The following is a 19,307-nucleotide window of genomic DNA, read 5'->3' as shown; positions in this document are numbered from 1 at the left end:
AGTAATAAACAAAATGAACATTTGCAGAGATATGTCCTGGTAGATGTGTTTCTGTGCCATGGAGAGGAACACATCTTACTGTGATGTGCCTCTGGAGGTGCCAGCTATAGATGCGAAACGTTTGGAACAAAAACTGCGAGACCACAGCCAAACAGCCCTGAAAACCCACAACAGCCCCGTTAGCTTTGACATTTTCATGTCTGGCATCAGTAACTCTGTACACTTTTCTGCAGCAAGATTTTGAAATTCTAACTACAGCTGGGAGGTAAAACAACCTGAAGCAGGTTGGTGACCTTCTCTCAGGAAGAAAACTCATCAGAATTTACTTGTATCAGCTTTTCTGTAGGCGCAGGGCATGGAAGGGATGATGGCTTCTGATAGCCTTCTGATGGCCTTCCTCACTGCATTCCTATCTCATGGTCCTACTCCCATGACCCCTGGCAAAGACCCTTTAACCCTCTTGTGCCAGAAACAAATGAGTAGAGTCTAACCCTTTGCATCCAATTATCCATTTTCATGCAACCCAGCTGTTCTGTTTGTCAGTTGCCTGTGGCTGCACAATTCACTGCATGACTGAAAATGAAACCTTCATAAGACTGAAATGTTTTATGGTATCTTCAGTATTAACTGTTTGTTTGCAGATTTTGCACCATTTTTGAACAACTCAAGTAAGTGGGGTATATGGTTTATTTCAGCTAATTTTAAAGTGTAGTGCTAACAGAACAGTGTTTTGCTACACTGGTATTAAGTCAATTTTATCTGAAAGCATTCATGGCCATGTCAAGATATTCTGACTATTTTAGGAATATTAATTATAACAAGGAATATTTTTGAATGCTATACATTATATAGCTTTCAATTTTTTTTACTATTTGGTCCCATTGAGTATCTGTTCTTCTGTTGTAGCAAAACACTACAAAAGTTGTTAATTAACTAATACCTTCAGAATGAAAACTAACACTGATTTTAGAAAGAAAAATTATTTTTCTCTGTTCAATGAAAAGGGGTTTTGTTCACTGTGGAAATTATTTTTGGATGGGATTGGGCTATACATGGGGGAATGAGGAAAGAAGACTAACCGCCTTTGTAATACAAAGAAATGCTCAGTTCTCATCAGTGGTTCTTTGTGAGGACCTCGATTTCTAGGATACACACAGAGATGACTAAAAGAAATGATTTATTCTACAGGCCATTAATTTAAATGCAAATTAATAGGCCTTAGAATTTTCCTAAATAAAATGTATGGATTCTTTGTGGTGATGTCAATTGATCAATGTACGTTGTAATTATGATGAAAGGCCAACTAGTACATAAAAGTCTTTTTTGCTCATTTCTTTGTATGGATTTTTAAAATATCTGTTGCTATTTGTGCTGGGGAATCTTCCGAGCAGTTATTGCTTTATACACCTGGCTAAATAGTTCTTATTCCTGAATGTACAACCATAATATTTGCTAGGGCAGGAGGTGCTTTTCTGTTCTATTTTCCAATACAGTCTATAAATATGGAAAAATAAATAAATCACTTGTGACAGCAATTGCATCCATATTAATTGAACCAGAATCCATAACCAGATTCATTACTTCCTGGCTGCCTTATGTTTAGAAGACTTCATAGTTAATTACTCCTCTTATATTGAATGTCTGTTTGCACAGTTGATCGCAAAAAGACTTGAATTCTTAAATGATATTAGCCTTTTCAGTGATCAGTTGTTTAAAGGGTGTTTTTACACAATTCAGGACTTTAATTCCTCTCCAGTATTAGTATATAGAATAGAAGATACGCCAAGAAGCGATACTATTTTTTTGTTTTGGCCCATTTCTCAGCCTTTTTCCCACTTCACATATTCTAATTACTACAGTGGCTTACCTAGAAAACTATACAAGCATTTGCTGCTGCAAACACTACCTTATATTTAAGGATAAGCATTTAATCGTTTTTATACTGGTGATTGTAATATTTGTTTTAATAACTAAAGAATGTTTATTTTTACACAGCATAATGCCATTGGCAAATGATTGTACCCCAAAATCCCAAACTCACAGTTCCCAAGCAGTTATTGCTGTTGGGAAACAAATCATGAGTGTTTCAGGACACATTTAGAAAAATGAAAGACATTGCTTATTTTCACATTTTAAAAAACTAATGGGCGATTATGCTCAAGGTGCCTGCTGCACAATGGTGGCAAATGTTCATCGCAGCAAGATTTATTTTTGTATGGATTTTTTTTGGAGCCCTGCTTTCACTTTCCATTTTCACTGCTGCAAATGAGACCACTTCTGCCATGACTTTAATTTGCTTTGCAGAGCAGGATAGATTTTCCAGAAAGCACAGCTTTGCCCCGGACATCATCCCTCCACTCACAGCCAGTCTACCTAGCTTCACCCTGCCATCCTTGCTTTCACCCTTATTCCCCCTTTCACATTGCTAACTCCTCCCTGCTTCTGTAAATGCTCATTGAGATATCGGTATCTTAATATAATAACAACAGAGAGGGCTATTCCAAGGAATAGTACAAGCAGGGTTTTTTTATTTTTGGCTCCACCCCCCCTTCTGCTTTACTCATTCCTGTACAATAGGTGGCCTTTTGTACAATAGGTGGCCTTTTATCTGCATTTTGTGCTCATAAAGAATATATTATCAAAACAGATGGTTTGTTCATATGAAAAAATTACCCAAGCCTCTCTTTCCTGTGCTGAGGCAGCAGTGGCAGGAAGAGAGGGGAGAGGCAGAAATTTGTGCCTTTAAGGCTAATGGGTGGAATTAAGAGAACCAGGCCCAGGCGAGTTCTCAGCAAAAAAACTGTGAGGCCTGGAGTTCTAAGCAGAAAAACTGTGGGGCCAGGAGTGACTGCCTCCTTGCATGTAAACAGAGAAACGTGAGGAAACCTCACTAGAAGCCCACTGCTTAGTGAAGAGCCCCAAGGTAAGTGTTCCATGCATAATGGGCCAGTGTGTATTCAAAATTTCCATGCGTTTGGGTAGAGAGCCAAAAAAGGTTTTCGTATTTGACTGACTTTGATGCTATCTACACATTTTAACATTAGTTATTCTTAATAGCTCAACAGAACCCAACAAGTCAATTATCTGCAAAACAACAGGAGATTGAAATGAACCGACAGCAGCGTTACTTCCGTATTCCTTTCATCCGTCCAGCGGACCAATATAAAGATCCCCAGAACAAAAAGAAAGGTTGGTGGTATGCACATTTTGATGGACCATGGATTGCTCGTCAAATGGAACTCCATCCTGATAAGCCACCCATCTTGCTAGTGGCTGGTTAGTATACCTTGTTAAAATTGTTTAATATATAGTAAAGATAGAATTGTAACATTTGTTTGGCAGCTAAGCAAAGGCAATCAGGACCTTAACTGTGTTGAAGCCAAAGAGGAGCTCAAACGAGACTGCTTATGAAGCTTCAGCAAATAATGACCTACTGCAGATTCCTGGTCTGGCTATCCTTGACCAGGGATAGACTCTGGGCCTGACCTGATGGAAAGTCTGTCTGATGAGACCAGGACCCTGTGGAACCTGTCACAGTTTTTCAGGGCTTGTAATTGTTCTGCAAGTCCTACGGTTGAGAACAGAAACAATAATCCATCTAAGCTGCCTCTGCTTTTATGTTCTTTTATGTTTTCATAAGTTTTATATTGGGTCTGCTCTCATGGATACAAAGGGAAGGCTCTCATATTTAGGAACTGAAGTTTTAAGTATATGTTTTAATACTATATAACTTGGGTGCTGTGTGGTTTCCGGGCTGTATAACTTATTGATATAACTTATATAATATAATTGATATAACTATATAACTTATTGATGTGCACAACTCTGAGCCCTGCTTGGTGGAGGAAAGTGGTTTAAAAATTGAGTATAATATTAATAACTATAATAAATACAAAGCCAGTGATTTTTATTCAAAGAACTGACTTTTTGATCACTGTTGCACAACTTAATAATCAAATATTGGAATTATTTGCTGAAAACTTTGTGCTTGATAATCCCTTATTGGGACTTTACATAATAAATCTCAAACATAGTGTATACAAATTTTGAGACTATGTTTTTCATGTCTACATATATTTATAACTTTTTATCGTGGTCCTTTGCTGAATATTGAAATTATCATACATAGTAGTGCTTTGCAATGACAGATATTAGAGTGTATTTAGAGTTTATTAGAGTTTATTTCTTAAACGTGTTGAAGGGTATAAGAATTGAGTCTCATGATTAGTGAGGTGAAGATTGGTTTAGCTGCACTCTAGTATTTTTTATATATACTGAATTATGAGTTTATGTGTGGTCATGTATAATTAATATAATAATCTTACTGATCATTATGTTTGAGGTAGTACTTTGATGTATATTATACCCAAAGTTTGATGCTGTGTTTAATGAGAAGGAAAATAAAATAAAGAAAAAATCTCAGACCTATGGGATGGAGCCAGAGGGAAAAAAAACTCTCAGGAATAACTCTTTGCTTGAAGCTATGTTTATGTCCTTGTGTGTGTTCAGTGACACATCATGGGAGATTAATGAATGTGATTGAAGTACACAGAGTTTCTGTGAAAGTTGTATTTTTACTACGGAGCATTTACAATAATTTGGTCTCGGTTGCACATTCTACTTTAATTGGTTGGGCTTACAGCCATCTTGGACACATGGGAAGATTATGTGGTAAAGTCCTTCCTCATAGATTTACCTCAGCATCTCAACATTCTCACATCAGCCATCACTGTGGGGCAAAACTTTTAGTCTATTTTTCTCTCTGCCAGGCTACCCTTCCATGTTCAGGGAAATTTCTGAAAAGGCCATCTCTTCTTTCTTTATTCTCTTGTGGTAGAGACTGTTCAGAAAAGGATGGACAAACAATAGTGTTTTTTTTAAAAACCCAAAACATCGTATACAATACATCTTACTTGTATCTTATCCTATTTTATAAAGCCGGGGCAAATCATTTGGATCCAGAATGGCTTGACCTACTACACAGCCCTTGCACAGTTTTATTCTCTGATCCTGACTTCACATGCTAAGTCTTAAGGGGTCCCCAAGATTTCAGGGGCAAATGAACCATGTGGCTGAAATTCGTTGTAGACTTTACATGACAGAAATGATGGAGCCATCTTGTATATTTTGTGAAATTGAGGATATTCTTGTTTTTTTCTTTGTTTCAGGCAAGGATGACATGGAGATGTGCGAGCTTAATCTTGAAGAGACGGGCTTGACTCGCAAACGTGGTGCTGAAATTTTACCACGGCAGTTTGAAGAGATCTGGGAGCGCTGCGGGGGCATCCAGTACCTTCAGAATGCAATTGAGAGCAAGCAAGCTCGGCCCACTTATGCAACTGCTATGCTGCAGAACTTGTTGAAATAAAGTAGTCACTTTGCACCGTTGGCAGTTGAGAGCTACTCATGCGTTAACAATAAAGGGAAGAGTTCCTCTGAGCAACAGAGGACACTTAAAACATTCCATAATCTTAGACAGATGTTTAATATAAAGCAAACAGGGTTTACTAACCATGACAGTTTTTAATTGTATTTCTGATGTTTTAATTTGTGTAGTGAACTCAATAATTCTGTTGATCTAATCAAGTGTTTCAGTCACATACATGGTTTGTTTTTTTTGTCCATTTGCTGATTCTTCCATGTAATGTCTGTCATAACACTAAGAGTACTGTCATGTGAAGTAACACACTACTGGAATCTAAGCACATGCTATCATGAACTGCATTTTTAACATACTTCCTTTTGACATAAGGAGGATGATTTCTGGAAAATTAGTTCTACCAAGATAGTGTAGCAAAACAAGAACACTGCTTTTTACAACTGGAATTGTGAGGCCTTAACTTTAACTTCTTTTGTGGAGAAGCTAAAGCAAACTTTTATAAGGTTGAAAGATATTACATGCTGATTTCTGAAAGTTGCTTGATACATGTATATCTTTTTGGCAATGCATTACCGGGAGATGCTTCTTAAGTAGAATGCAGAATTCCCTACATTGTTTGGCAGCAGGATGTCAGATTCTGAAGTACTTCAGCAATGGAGCCTTTGAAACATTTGAATTCAAAATTTAAGCATTTTGTTGATATATCCCCCCTTTATTATTTTTTTACAATATGAGTTTGTTGAGGTAATTAATTTTTATTTTTCTGTCACAACATTCTTGGAAATGCTTTCTTGATTTATGTAAGTAAAATTAAGTTAGGTATTATTTTACAAATATTACCTAAGCTCCATCTCTAGCTCCTCTGAAGATTGAAAGAAATGTTTCTTTTTCCAAGGCTTCAGAGCTTGACTGTAGTAGTATAGGCTGAATTCCATAGTTCCTTTTCTACTTCAATGTGATGCACATAGATTAGATGGCTTCTGTCAGAATGTTTCCAACCACTGATCAGCACTGGAACATCTAATTACAAACCTATGGTGCTTCAAATAGTTTAATTTCATAAAGTTATGATAAAACTTTCTCTTCTAATCTTACAGACTTTTTTTGTCACTAATCTCTCAACTTCAGGCTTTGTGGATTTCTGTCTATCTTTTTTTGCCGCAATACCCTTGATGATAATTAAAATTCTTATGGATAGGGATTTCTTGTATCACATTGATTTAAGTTGCCTTTACTGATGGAACTGGATAGCCCCAATTTTGGCAAACTTCAACAGATAAAGCGTTTCTGTTATCTCAGTGTTATGAGATTTGGAGAAAATACAAGGGAGAAAATACAGACACTTCTGAAAAACAAAATCACTTTGGAGACGTGAAGAACAGAGGTTTATTATTATTACATTAAAAAGTTTAATTACTTCCCTGGGCTCTAAGTATTTAAAACTTCAGACACTTTCTATAGACATTGTTATTATTGCTTTATGGTACAACAAATTTGTTGACAAAGCTTTTCCTCACATTGTAGCAACTCTAAGAAAGTGATTGGCCTCCCCTGTGGTTTCCAGATTGTTTGTTTGTTTTTGAGTGGGAGACAGCTGGGTAGCATGTCAACACACTCTTAATGGAGATGGGAACTGATGACTCTGTTGAAAGGGTAACCAGTTCTAGGGCAAGGCCTAGGAAAGCAGTGCAGAGTTTCAAGAACACCAGCTTACCAAATGGACAACTGGTCATCAACACATGGAAAGCTCACATCCCACCCTCCTCTCTCTCTCTCTCTCTCTCTCTCTCTCTCTCTCTCTCTCTCTCTCACACACACACACACACACACACACACACACACACACACACAAGTTGATTGATATTGCCAAATGACAGGTCCCACATGCGGTTTTGATCTGGCAATTGTAATCATGGCTTGGAGGCAAAGGTATCTTCTCCACTGTGCAGTGCACCATGTACCAGGTAGCAGAATATAACTATGTTAATAAAATTTGTAAAGAACGAAAGATACTTCTGCTGGCTTCAGTGATAGGCTCTGATTTCCACCTATACTGTCCTTGTACAGCTATCATTCTGCAGGATCCCCTAATACTTAGTAGTTTTCTGGGGTATCTGGTAGATGCTGCAGAGGGTAGGGAGAGGGAAATTGGATGTGGGTTCATGCCAGAATTCCTTCTATTGATCCTTAAAATACAACCCATTCTATGTAGCCCTTTTTGTTCAGGGGTCTGGTATGGTTCTTCCTTCAATGCTTTTGCATATACGATGTTTGCAACACAGGTAAATTGTGCCCATAAGCTTGTTTCTGCACTTGGAGAATCATTATCATCCTTAGTAGATCCAGATGATGCAGTACAATTTGAGCGTTCCAATAAATTACTCAAATAGATAATTATTCAGACGGATGTTAAAGGCAGAGTAAATCAACTCTTCAAGCTGATTTATGATGGGATGTGGGTGAGAGAGGCTAATGCAATCATTGGCCTCACAAGTAATCTCTGTTGTTTGGGTATATTTTCCTTGCCTTATTTGTTACAATGTCCATGCCTCTAGTTTAAATATTGGAGAGGGTAACCTGAATGGAGCTTTTTAGGCACTGAAGAATTGATTCAATGTTACCATGTGAGATTTTCCCACCTTGCTCAGTGCCCTATTCAGATAAGATGAAAATGCGCTTCGATTAACAAAATTATCCTTATTTTAATTGTAATATGATGTTCTCTGTATTCTCCTCATTTGGAATGTGGATGTCTCTTACAGTCGCACAGTACCTGTTTGAAATGGTGCAACTAAATAGAAAGTATGGAATTGATCCTGACATCTCTCTGAATGATACCTTCTTCTGTTACAGTTCACTCAAAGGGTGGGGGAAGGCAGTGCTGAAGTGCTCAAGATGGGAATCTGTGGAAATTATGGACTCTCCCTTGTGCAAGCAGAAATACTTCACTCATACAGCAAGGATTTAGGACCTAATACTGTCTCTTTTTTCCTATTTAACATCCTTTCTGGCCATTGCTCATGTATTTAAAAGAGACAAACTGTGGTTTATACATGTGTGTACCATTCAGAATTTATTTTTGTTCCTGGGTATTTTGAACCTGCAGGAAGTAGTCTTGAAATACAACACCAAATAATGCTCTGTATTACTTTGGAATTAGTTAGATAGACAATTACCACATTTCCATCCCTGCATAAACTGACATGACACAAGGACATAAGAAAATAGAAAACAGTCATTTATTTCTTAAAAGGAAATGTCCTGAGTTTTTCTGTTCCTGGTAGAAGCGGTATGTCTTGCTTTCCCATTGCTTCTCTTTGGTTGCAGATCAGCTGAAGTATACATGCACATAAGCCACTAGCTTGCTCTTGAATAGACTGTGTTTCAGGAGTTCTCCCTATGACATTAGACCTATGATGGTGATTTTACATATGCAGATTGCAGTCGGAGTGTTGAATGTGCAGCTTATCGAAGTCATAGGATGTAATGGTCCTAGTAAACCAGTCCCATACATAGCATAATACCATTTACATTCCATTGGGAAAACTGCTAATCTTCTGTAGTTCTATCTGTTATATCTCTGGGCTATTTTTCCTTAAAATATTTCAGGAACTTTTATCAAATGATCTTAATTACGTATGGAAAATTGCAGCAAAACAAATTGTTTCTTGATCTGTCCAGAATATTATTTAAGAACTACTGGAAAAGTTGTGAGACACTTTAATGTTGCATTTATTTTCTCTATGTAGCAGTTAAAGCAAATAAAGAACATTTCATATTAAAAATACTTCCTGTTAAAAACTGCATATAAGCTCTCTTTTGTAATATACTAAACTATAAAAACCCACAAATGAATATTTTTAGATTGCTCTTTCTTTCAAGAGTAGACATGGGTGTTCTCTCACAATTTCCCCCCAGTGTAACCACCACCCACAAAGCCAGCCAGCATATAGAAAGCTAGAAAAGTAAGCAATCTGTTTACAGATCTGCAACTTCACTTTAACTTATTACCACTGAGTTAGAAGAATCTTTAAATTACATGGTTTTAATATGTTAAGATTATGAAACATTTTTATTACTACTCCTTTAATAGATGACAAAACCAAACCTCTGACTCTCCTGGATTTCCACAAACTATGCAAAATAGTGATTCAAGAGGGCTTTTCTATGTAGGCAATAGGGTGCATTCTACAAATTCGTTCATAAAATTACCTGGATAAATTCTTGTGATCTATACTGCTATGTAGAGCCTATTATGTAATTGTTGTATCATTTGATGTGTCAAGGTTCTGCTTCAGTTCTATTTTTAGATTTCTGGTTGCTTCTGCAACCCAAATCCTATTGTCTTGTTTTTTGAATGTTGATTCTATTGACTCGCTGTGTAACCCGCCTTCAGTCCAAGAGAGAAAGGTGGGCTACAAATAATGGAAATACATTAATTAAAAAGTGTTCAGTTATTTCAAAGGAGCATGTTGTGGCAAATACCATAGATACAGTTTCTGGACACATTTTTCAGTTAAATAATTTTATTGAAATACAAAACATGCTCATGATATTTGGTAGTTAATATTTGATTTGATAAATTATGGTCAAGAACAAATGTTTCATTATTAAAACCACCATGTAAAAATAATTATTGCTTGACTAGTAGAAATTGACATGAACAAAGATGTACAAAAATGGTTCTGAAATGAAAATAGTGAGCAGTCTTAAATTACACAGCCCCCAGTAATGCCCATTGTATGTTTGGGTCTTCTGCAGATGTATATCTTAAGTGCTACCTAGGCTGTGAAACAGTACCTTGGCTTCATGTTTTTTGCACTGTTCTGCTCCCCCCCCACCCCCCACAAGTGGTTTCAAGACAACATCTTCTGCATTTATGCATAAATAATTGTGCCAGCATTGTAACCTTGAGATTACTCACACTTGGAGAGGTGTTCACTGCTAGCACAGTATCTACAAAGCATAAAAGTAAAGCATGGTAGGTATATTTTCTTGACACCATAGAAAAATAGATGAAGATTATCTCAGCCTTACGCATATTGACTCTTGAGCAGCAATCCCATGTGGAAAGCAATCTATTTCATTGCTTAGATAACAGGCTTTATCTGAGCTTTCCACACACAAACCCACCAAATTTGCAGAAGAGCTTTTTTCTTCATTGCAGACTCTCTTTGCTACAGTGCATACTAAAGGTTCTTCAGAAATTGTGGAGAGGCAGAAAGCTACCAAGAGAAAGGGAAAGTAGCAAAAATACTGTCCACAAACTGGCTTTGTTTTAAGGAATGCTTAGGTCCAACCCAGTACCTAAATGCGCACAGGAAAGAGATGGTTCAGGGTGCCACAATAACACCCAGAGTAGAAATGCACTTGATCCCTTGTTGCAAAATGCTGTTTGGTAAGGGAATAAGCAATGCTAAATTTCGGTAAGAGACTGCCATGCTGCATACCAAACTGTGAGAAATGCTTCTAAGCATGGCTGTTTGAAGTGAACTGTGGCTATGAAGCATCTGTACAAGTGAGGGCAGAAGATACTTGTGAGTAATGCTCATTATTTGAAGCTAGGACTGTGCATTCTCCCCTGTAGAAATCCTGTATAAACTGCAGGCCTTCTAGCAAGGGCTGGAAGATGAGAGTTGTGAGACCCACCCCCAGCTCACTTCAAATATATTAACCTACTTGACTTATGTGAGGGAAACCACTGGTTGCATTGAGAATAGGGGTATGCAGAGTTGAATGCACAGAGAGGCCAACATTTCAATACAGGTCATTAGCACAAACTTTCCCCCCTCCTTGTCACTGAGTTACTCATTGTCATGAAGTACTCCATGAGAGTGGTCTGGTGGTTCTGTACTTGCAGTTATCTGCAGTAGCAATAGCTCAGCCATATATAATTTCCATAATCCAGTTTATTCTATGCAAAAAAATGCTATGATTTGAGTGACCATTACTGATAATGGTGGGTGTGTATATACAGTTGCAGCTAGTTTAATGAGGGAATGCTAGGAAGTTAAACCCTGACAGTCAGCTGTAATGCTAAGCAGCTTCAAAGCTCTACTGAAAGCCTAAAATAATTTCCCAATGTCTTCATCGAGATTAACCAGCATTTGTATTTCTAAATAATTATCACATTACTATTGCTTCAATAATTAGCATATGTGTCAGGGCCTTTACTGCCTTCAGTTTGGGAGATAATACTACTGATAGTAACTTTTCCATCATAGACATCTGCACTGATCCCTAAGCTTAAAAGTAATAAAAATATCATATAAACACTGTACATTTATTAAATACATTTAGCACTGCATTCATGAATGGTAAAGGATATGGAATGAAGTTGGACAGTTCTGCGGAAAATGAGGTGCACCATTTTTGTTGTAAGCAAAAATAAAAGCATTGGTTAGTGGCTTCATTTTTATGGAAAACGATAGTTTTCTGAAGTTGTCACCGTTGCTTTCCTCTTCCCTGAAAACTTCATTTATCCTGAATAGCGTGCCCGAAAAATGCAAGAATGTGTCTTGCTGAAAACCTGTGGAAACAAAGTGCTCAGAAAGCATTTGACTAACATTTACTTTAAAGCCATTTAGAAATTTTCTCAGACTTTTAGAGAGTTAATTTCTGGAATAAAGATGGTGCCGTGCTGCTTCTTTGGCAATAAATGTTTCCTATATTTGAGCTAACTAGCTGTAGAACTAAAGAACACTATGGCTAACTACACAAAGTGAGGTTCCCTGACTTCAAAGAGAATTGGCCGGGGAGTCTCTGTTTCAGGGCATGTCCAGCATTATTACCCACCACCCTGTTTGCAGAGGGGCAGGCATTACCCATCAGCTGGCTTCCTGCTTGTGTTCGAAGGGGCAATATTTTGAGGGTTCTCTATTGCACATGCATGCTTTAATTTTTAATATAATCTTATCAATAGATCAATATAGCAATCTAAAGGTGAAAAGTCTTGAATATGGTATCTGCATACTTTGCCCAAACACTGATGGTTTTTTATGATGGGAAGTGATGGGGAGTAATGGTGGTGTAAAAACTGCAAAATTGCAAACGGGCAATGTGAACTGCCGTTTGCTAAGCTCTCCAGGTTCACAATCGTCCATCTTCCAACGTGCTTTCAAGACCCACAGGCTTTTTCCAATGTGATCTAGAATCACTGATTACTTGTGTATAAAACCACAAGGCTAGAGATGACCCAGTTTGTTGATCAAATGCAGGATCAAATGAGGTGTTTGGACTGATTGACTAGTTGTATTATTTTTACATTTTTGTAGTATTAATATTGATCTATTGATATCGTTATTTATTTATTTTTAAATCTGAAGATCTAAAAATATGCAGGAGTAGCGAGGTCATGGGCAATAGAAGTGATATGGCAGGACAAGTAGTTGGCAACAGGGGGGAAGACGATGGGGAAGCATGAAAAGCAGAACAAGGGAGGGCAGAGGGGAGGAGGTCTGAGGCAAAGAAAATCTGATCAACTCTGGTAGCAAAATGAAATTAAAATTGTGCTGTAAGTTACTTGCTGTGGACACAGTGGAAAGTGAAAGTGGGCCTGCAGTAAATATGTCCATACAAGAAATCTTGCCCCAGTAGACATTCGCCTCCACCATACAGCAAATACTTTGTGTGTAATCAGTCTATGTAAAGAGACTGGAGGTGGGGCTTCTATTTCTATTGATTTCTCTGTCTAGGTTCAACCACTGGTGGTATCCTTCTCAGTCCTTCTGACCTTGAGTAGCTTTTGGGGATATACAGGGAACTGAAGCAGGAAGGGAGAGGTAGAAAGCAGTATCTATTCTGTGGGAATAAGATTGTTCATGGTTCAGTAGATCCAACAATTCTGTTAACAATTATTCTGCATTCAATTGAGTTTATTCAGAGTTCACTATCTGATATGTTAGTTTTATTTTCCCAACCAGAGAGAGAGAGGGTTGAATCCTGCAACCTATCAGCAGTAGGGACAGACAATCACTAAGGCCCCTTCTGCACATGCAAAATAATGCGTTTTCAAACCACTTTCACACTGTTTGCAAGTGAATTTTGCCATTCCACACAGCTTCAAAGAGCACTGAAAGCAGTTTGAAAGTGCATTATTCTGCATGTGCGGAATGAGCCTAAGCTTCCTGGCTTTCCCCCAGGAATGTTTGTTTCCGGACTTGTGGGACTTGTGTACAGTAGGGAGGGGGGAAATTGTCCCTCCTACTCTTCTGTCAGCAGACTTCCCTACTGCAGCCTCCTGACCTGTGTGGCTATTATTCCACCTGGGTCCCATGCCCTTAGGAATAAACTTTCCTGGGCTTAGAAGTGGCAGCTGGGGAAATTGGGGTTTCTAGCCCTGCAGCTATCCCAGTATATGTTAAATTATATATTTCGGGAGGGCTACGTAAAATAAATATTTGAAAGGTTTTGTTTCTTTTTGCCTTCAATGGTAACATAAAACCAAAAGAGGCCTTTATGTTGGAGACAAGTTTCTGTGGAGAATGTGATGCTTATGGAAATGTTTTATGCTGCTTTTCCTGATCCCATTCCCTTTTGCCCAGCATCCCCCTGTGTCCTCCCACTGCTCTCTTGTATAGTCAGAGCTTACAGTGAATACTGGAGCTCTGGTTGTTTAATAGTAGGGATTATTCCAGATGCTTTATGCTGCAGCACTCCTGACCACATGGCATTTCTTTTAGAAAGGCCCCTCAGCTGTGCCTTGCTGAAGCAGGCAAGAGACTGCAGGAAAGTAGTAATTGTCTCTGAACATTCCCCCCCCCCCCCGCCCCCCGAAGCCTTGGGTCCCAGCCCTTATCAACGGTGACAATGTTATGAAATGTTTCACAAACCTTTTTCCCCATCTGGCTGTTGGAGGAATTCAGGGCTTCAAATACTAACTTCTCAGTCGTTTTGTATCTGGTGGCCTACAGCAGAAAACAAGGGTAAGTGTGTTTGTTGCTTGTTATACAATCCACCGGCACCAGCAAGCAAGAACAGACATCACTGTGCAGAAATGCTGTCAGATGAGCTTCACTAATTGAATGTTCTGCTATGAAGCTGCTACAGAGATGCTGTAGATTATTAGTGTCAATAGGATTAGTATTTTTAGTTCTGGAATGCTGAAGGCAAAAACGGCTGATAATTACAAAACTGATTGTTAACAAGGACAATGTTACAACTCTAGTAAGAGGACACAGGAGTTTTTGCATGCGTTTTACCTCCATGCTCTCTTTGGTTTTCATGATCTTGTAACATTTCTTGATCAATGCTTTCTGATGAACTAACACAAGCACTTACACTACATGGCCCGTGGCAAAAGCTACTGATGGGTTCATCATGTTCAAAAACAGGATTGATTCTTACAGCAGTCTCAGTGTTGCATCGGCTGAGGGAAGAATCTCTATAAGGCAGAACATGTTTGTTTATGGTAAGGCTTCTTGTTTGCAGCTTTAAAAGGCCAAAATTTGGAAGGGAAATATATGTTTTAAGTGAAGGATTGAGCTGCTTACTCCAAATTAAGCTTGTTTTTGCATTTTCGTCGTAATTTAATTATTAAAGTGATGAGAAGAAAAATGAAGCATAATGAGCCAAGTATCACAGCTTTGGAAATGATGGATCGGGTAGGTACTGGAGCGTATTTTGCACAATGCTCTCTTCTGTTTCTAAGTACTGGGCATCTAAAATGTGGAGGCGAGAGGGAAGCAAAGAAAGATATGTAAAAAAAGACAGGGGCAAAGAAAACCTGTATCTATTCATCAACACCTTTCAAATACAGGAGAAATTCTGCAAATGAGTAGGGAAAAAAAACAGTTGTCAGATGAAATGGATCACCTCCTCTCAGATCGTTCTCTGTGTGAAGCCATAGGTATTTCTTTAGGTTGCTATTTACATTGATGAATACAAATATAAAACAATTGGACAGAGATATTCCTTCTGAACCAAGGGGATCAAGTTGGCAGTGACGCTGTCACATGGAGTCTGCAGAATTAGATTAACACAGGCTTCTAAGCCTACTACATTCCACAGGGCTTGTTCATAGATGAGTGACCAAATAGTTAGCTACAAGTAAATTTTGCCACATGTACCTCTATTCAAAGGAAGAAGAGCATTAACTGAGCATACACAGTGACTTGCATGATCACAGCACTTTCATGTAACAGTACAAACAACTGCTTAACTCATATGTAATCAGAATGAATGCCACGTGTCCTGGTTCACATAATCTCCCATATGGAAACTTTGTACAGATGTCTGCCACAAGTAACAGCTCGCTGCATAACAACCCATATATATGTTCTCAACTTAAGTCCAGAAAATAGTTTAGTGCATCTTTTCCCCACCATCCCAAAAAAGTGGTTCATAAGGACAGGGGGAAAGATCTGTTTCAAAGTCTTATAGTGTAGAACACCAAAAATACCCCCCAAAGTAAACGGACCCAAATTTTTCGGGTACACCTGAATATTCAGGTATATCCAAATATGTTATTTGTCTTATTTGGGCATACAGACAATTTTATGTCCGAATAAATATGAATTCGAATTTTACCGAATTTCTAGGATATTGATCAAGCCTAGTCAAAAGTATTGTTAAATTCCACGCAACTTTCTACTTCAGGATTACACGAGGTGAAGGAAAAAGCATGTTTAAAACAGTTAATTACCTACAGACAGCACCTCTTCCTGGAACTAATTCGCACTTTCCACCATTAATACACAGATTTGGCTCAATCTCACACATACTACGGCACGGTTGTCCATCTTTTCTTACGTAACCAGGTTTACAAAGACAATCCGCTTCTTTTGTCCACTCATTCTTTATGCAGTGTGAGAATTCATCACATGCCATGAACTTGCAAGGGTCTGCTTGGTCAGCTGCAATGGAGGGAAAAAATCTTTTAAACATGTTCATTGATGCATTGCCACAGTGTACTTGGCAAAAAAGCCCCAAACAACTAGCAAGAACAAAACAGCAATACAGAAGGACCATTGTGGCCATCATTAAAGTCTGTCTTGGAACAAAACTGAATCTCTTTAGTTTGTGCTCACGATTGGTAACGATACATCTCAAACAGCCTGGCTTTCTACTGTTTTTCTAACTGCAAGTGAGGCATATTTACTGTGGGGTGAACTGAGGCTAGAACTGCATATTATGGAGAGAACTACATGACTGCCCATGTATTTACTGGAACAATCCAATGTGTTAATTTTACTTTTAAACCTCTGAATACAGTAAGATCAGGTTATTTGAAGGACTCTTGGAACCTGTCTAATAGTTAAGATCATTTTCAGGGTCCTGCTCTGGGTACCTGCATGAAATTATATATAAGTATCCTTACATGGAGCTCTTTCTGCTGTAGCATTTCATCTTTGGCAGTCCCTCCTCACAGTGGTTTGTCTAGCACCATTTTATGCATTTGGTGAAGATATTTTTTTGTTCTAGGCCTCTGGTGATTATTATTTATGTTCATTTCTGTTCTGGTTGTTTTAGTGCTGGATTCCACTTTTGCTTTGTTTTTACTGTTTTTCCCACTGGTGCTTACTGTTTTCTTGGTTTTATTAGGTTCCGTTTGTATTATTGTTTTTATGCTGTGGCTGTTCAGATTTTATTCTGCTTGCTTTCATGTTGGCCTTTTATGTTGTAAGAGCAAAACCCAGGCAGTCAAAAATGTAAAGAAAAATATTGAATAAATGTTTTAATACAAATTTCCATCACATTTTGAAATCTTCCTCAAGATTATGTTGAGACCATACCCATATTGATGGCCCTTATGATACAGAGAAGCTGAATTTCCTAGCATTTAGAACAGAAGTGGAGCCTGCAAAATCAGACCAGTGGTCTCAGTTTCGAGTTCTAGAGCTAGGGAACCATGTTTCTCCAGGCCAGTCCAGCAATCCAATTTCCTACTCCATCAGCCCCTACCAGCATGGCCAATTGGCCATGCTGACAGAGGCTGATGGGAATTGTAGTTCCTGAACATCTGGAGAGCCGCAGGTTCCCTACCCCTGGTCTAGACCAATATCTTGTTTCATGCAGTGGCCAACCAGCTGCTCTGGAGGCCAACAAACTGGACATAGAAGCCAATGCTCTCCAGGTATGCAATCAACTTTTCAGTATTATAAAGAATGTCTGTGTGTATGATTTCAACATTTCCCTGTGGAAGATATCAAAAAGCATTAAGAATTTATATTAATCTGTTTTAGCTCTACGTTGTTTGGTGCAGGCTGCCCCCAGTTGCTTAATTGTTACAAGAACCTTGACCATTTTTGATTAAGGATGAAGAACTGGACTGCTGCCAGAATTCAACCTTCATGCAATCCATACAGCATTCTTTCAGACTTGACATGTCGTATATTTTCCTTTCACAGAATGGAATTATGTATTACAAGCAAAGTCAGGACACAAAGGTACTTGCTGAAAGTCTGCATTTGTTCATGTGCAAGCACACACATGTGAGTGGTAGCAGTTTTGTATTAGGAACATGAAGTTCCATCGAAATTGAGCAGCAGTGGCATAGTGGCTAAGAGCAGGTGCACTCTGATCTGGAGGAACCGGGTTTGATTCCCACCTCTGCTGCTTGAGCTGTGGAGGCTTATCTGGGGAATTCAGATTAGCCTGTGCACTCCCACACACACCAGCTGGGTGACCTTGGGCTAGTCACAGCTCTTCGGAGCTCTGTCAGCGCTGCCCACCTCACAGGGTGTTTTTTGTGAGGGGGGAAGGGCAAGGAGATTGTAAGCCCCTTTGAGTCTCCTACAGGAGAGAAATGGGGGATATAAATCCAAACTCTTCTCCTAAATTGTGTACTAAAATTTAGACCGAGTGCAGATGACCAGCATGACCATTTGTATTAAATCAAACATACATTTCCCCCTGTTGGTTATTATTATGTGCCAGAATGGCTACAGTCTTCACCAAGGGGTAAGACTTCTTGAGTGGTCTGCTGTGCACTTATTCCTCCAAGGAGCACAGTCCTGTGGCTACACTCATCTTTGTCTTCAATGCGACTTCTCCATGCTTTTCAGATTTCACAGTATCAAATAACATATACAGTGTTTTTTTCTTTCTGTTTCAATTTTATTTTTTAAAATTCCCTTGATTAAAGAACCTGTGTAGAAAATTGGCACGTATAATTTAAAATACACATGACGTGGGTTTGTTTTATAAAAACAAAGTACAAAATACAAGAACATAGCTCAAAGATTAGTCTATTGTAAAGTAAAGAGAACGAAAAATCAGGCTATACCAAGCGATGTGCCACAAACCAAAAAAATGGGGGGGGGGGGAAGCGACAGCTTTATTGTCATGTAGGCATTTTCCCCAAACCCAAAACATCCTGGGGGAAACCGGGGCCATATATACCGAGATGTTCAATCTCGGTTCCTCCCTCCGCACGGCAGCCTGTCAGCACATTCAGGCCAGGAGGAAGAACCCCAGGTGATTATGCATGGCCCCGAGTTTACTTCCATTTTCCTTGCCGGCGATGCCACGCATATGCGAACTGTCTTGTTTTTCTGGCATTCTGATTGGCTGCAGCCGGCGAGGCGGGAAAAATAAACTGGACTGTCTCCTGCAGTGTTTGCATGGGAGTGGGAGCAGTGTGGTTTTTTAAAAAGACCCACCAATTTTATCGTTTTTTTGAAAGGCGCTGGATAAGGGAAATCTCGCGGGTCGGGGCTGAGTTAGACCCAGAATCCATGTGGAAGTCATGGCCGAACCGGGATGGTTCACTTATCCCAGGATATATTGGCTGTGGGGAAAATGGCGTAGAGTTCTTTTTGTAAAATGCAAATTGAAAAAAGGTATTCCTGACTGGTAAAATGGAAATTGATTTGCCCCAGTTCCTCTCTGAATGGAACATAAAGCTGGATTGGCTGTAAATTGAAAGCTGGCATCCAATGGGAATGCCGGACAGAGAGACTATATGTTACTGACTCTCCCTTTTGAT

At 38.8% G+C, this 19,307-nt stretch overlaps 2 protein-coding genes across 8 annotated transcripts in view; one reads left to right on the top strand and one right to left on the bottom strand.

Annotated features, from left to right (window-relative positions):
* The window catches only part of MYO6 (myosin VI), a 125,086-nt gene extending 115,905 nt beyond the window's left edge, over window positions 1–9,181 (top strand). For 2 of the 3 annotated variants that reach the window (XM_048495609.1, XM_048495588.1), the window contains 3 exons: window positions 642–668; window positions 3,058–3,276; window positions 5,169–9,181. In XM_048495609.1, coding sequence (XP_048351566.1) covers window positions 642–668; window positions 3,058–3,276; window positions 5,169–5,368 — 446 coding nt within the window. In that variant the 3' untranslated portion in view covers window positions 5,369–9,181. The remainder of the gene's footprint in view (window positions 1–641; window positions 669–3,057; window positions 3,277–5,168) is intronic. The other variant, XM_048495598.1, reaches the window with a different exon arrangement.
* A 111-nt stretch (window positions 9,182–9,292) lies between these two features.
* The window catches only part of IMPG1 (interphotoreceptor matrix proteoglycan 1), a 141,540-nt gene continuing 131,525 nt past the window's right edge, over window positions 9,293–19,307 (bottom strand). For 2 of the 5 annotated variants that reach the window (XM_048495621.1, XM_048495630.1), the window contains exons 15-18: window positions 16,023–16,233; window positions 14,872–15,039; window positions 14,212–14,762; window positions 9,293–11,909 (exon numbers count right to left, since the gene is read on the bottom strand). In XM_048495621.1, the coding sequence (XP_048351578.1) occupies window positions 14,543–14,762; window positions 14,872–15,039; window positions 16,023–16,233 (599 nt within the window). In that variant the 3' untranslated portion in view covers window positions 9,293–11,909; window positions 14,212–14,542. The remainder of the gene's footprint in view (window positions 11,910–14,211; window positions 14,763–14,871; window positions 15,040–16,022; window positions 16,234–19,307) is intronic. The other 3 variants (XM_048495638.1, XM_048495647.1, XM_048495656.1) reach the window with 3 other exon arrangements.

Source organism: Sphaerodactylus townsendi, linkage group LG01 (genome assembly GCF_021028975.2).
Source record: "Sphaerodactylus townsendi isolate TG3544 linkage group LG01, MPM_Stown_v2.3, whole genome shotgun sequence".
In the NCBI taxonomy this organism is placed as follows: domain Eukaryota; kingdom Metazoa; phylum Chordata; class Lepidosauria; order Squamata; family Sphaerodactylidae; genus Sphaerodactylus; species Sphaerodactylus townsendi.
The sequence above is the reverse complement of the archived record's forward strand: the minus strand, read 5'-3'. Positions and strand labels throughout refer to the sequence as shown.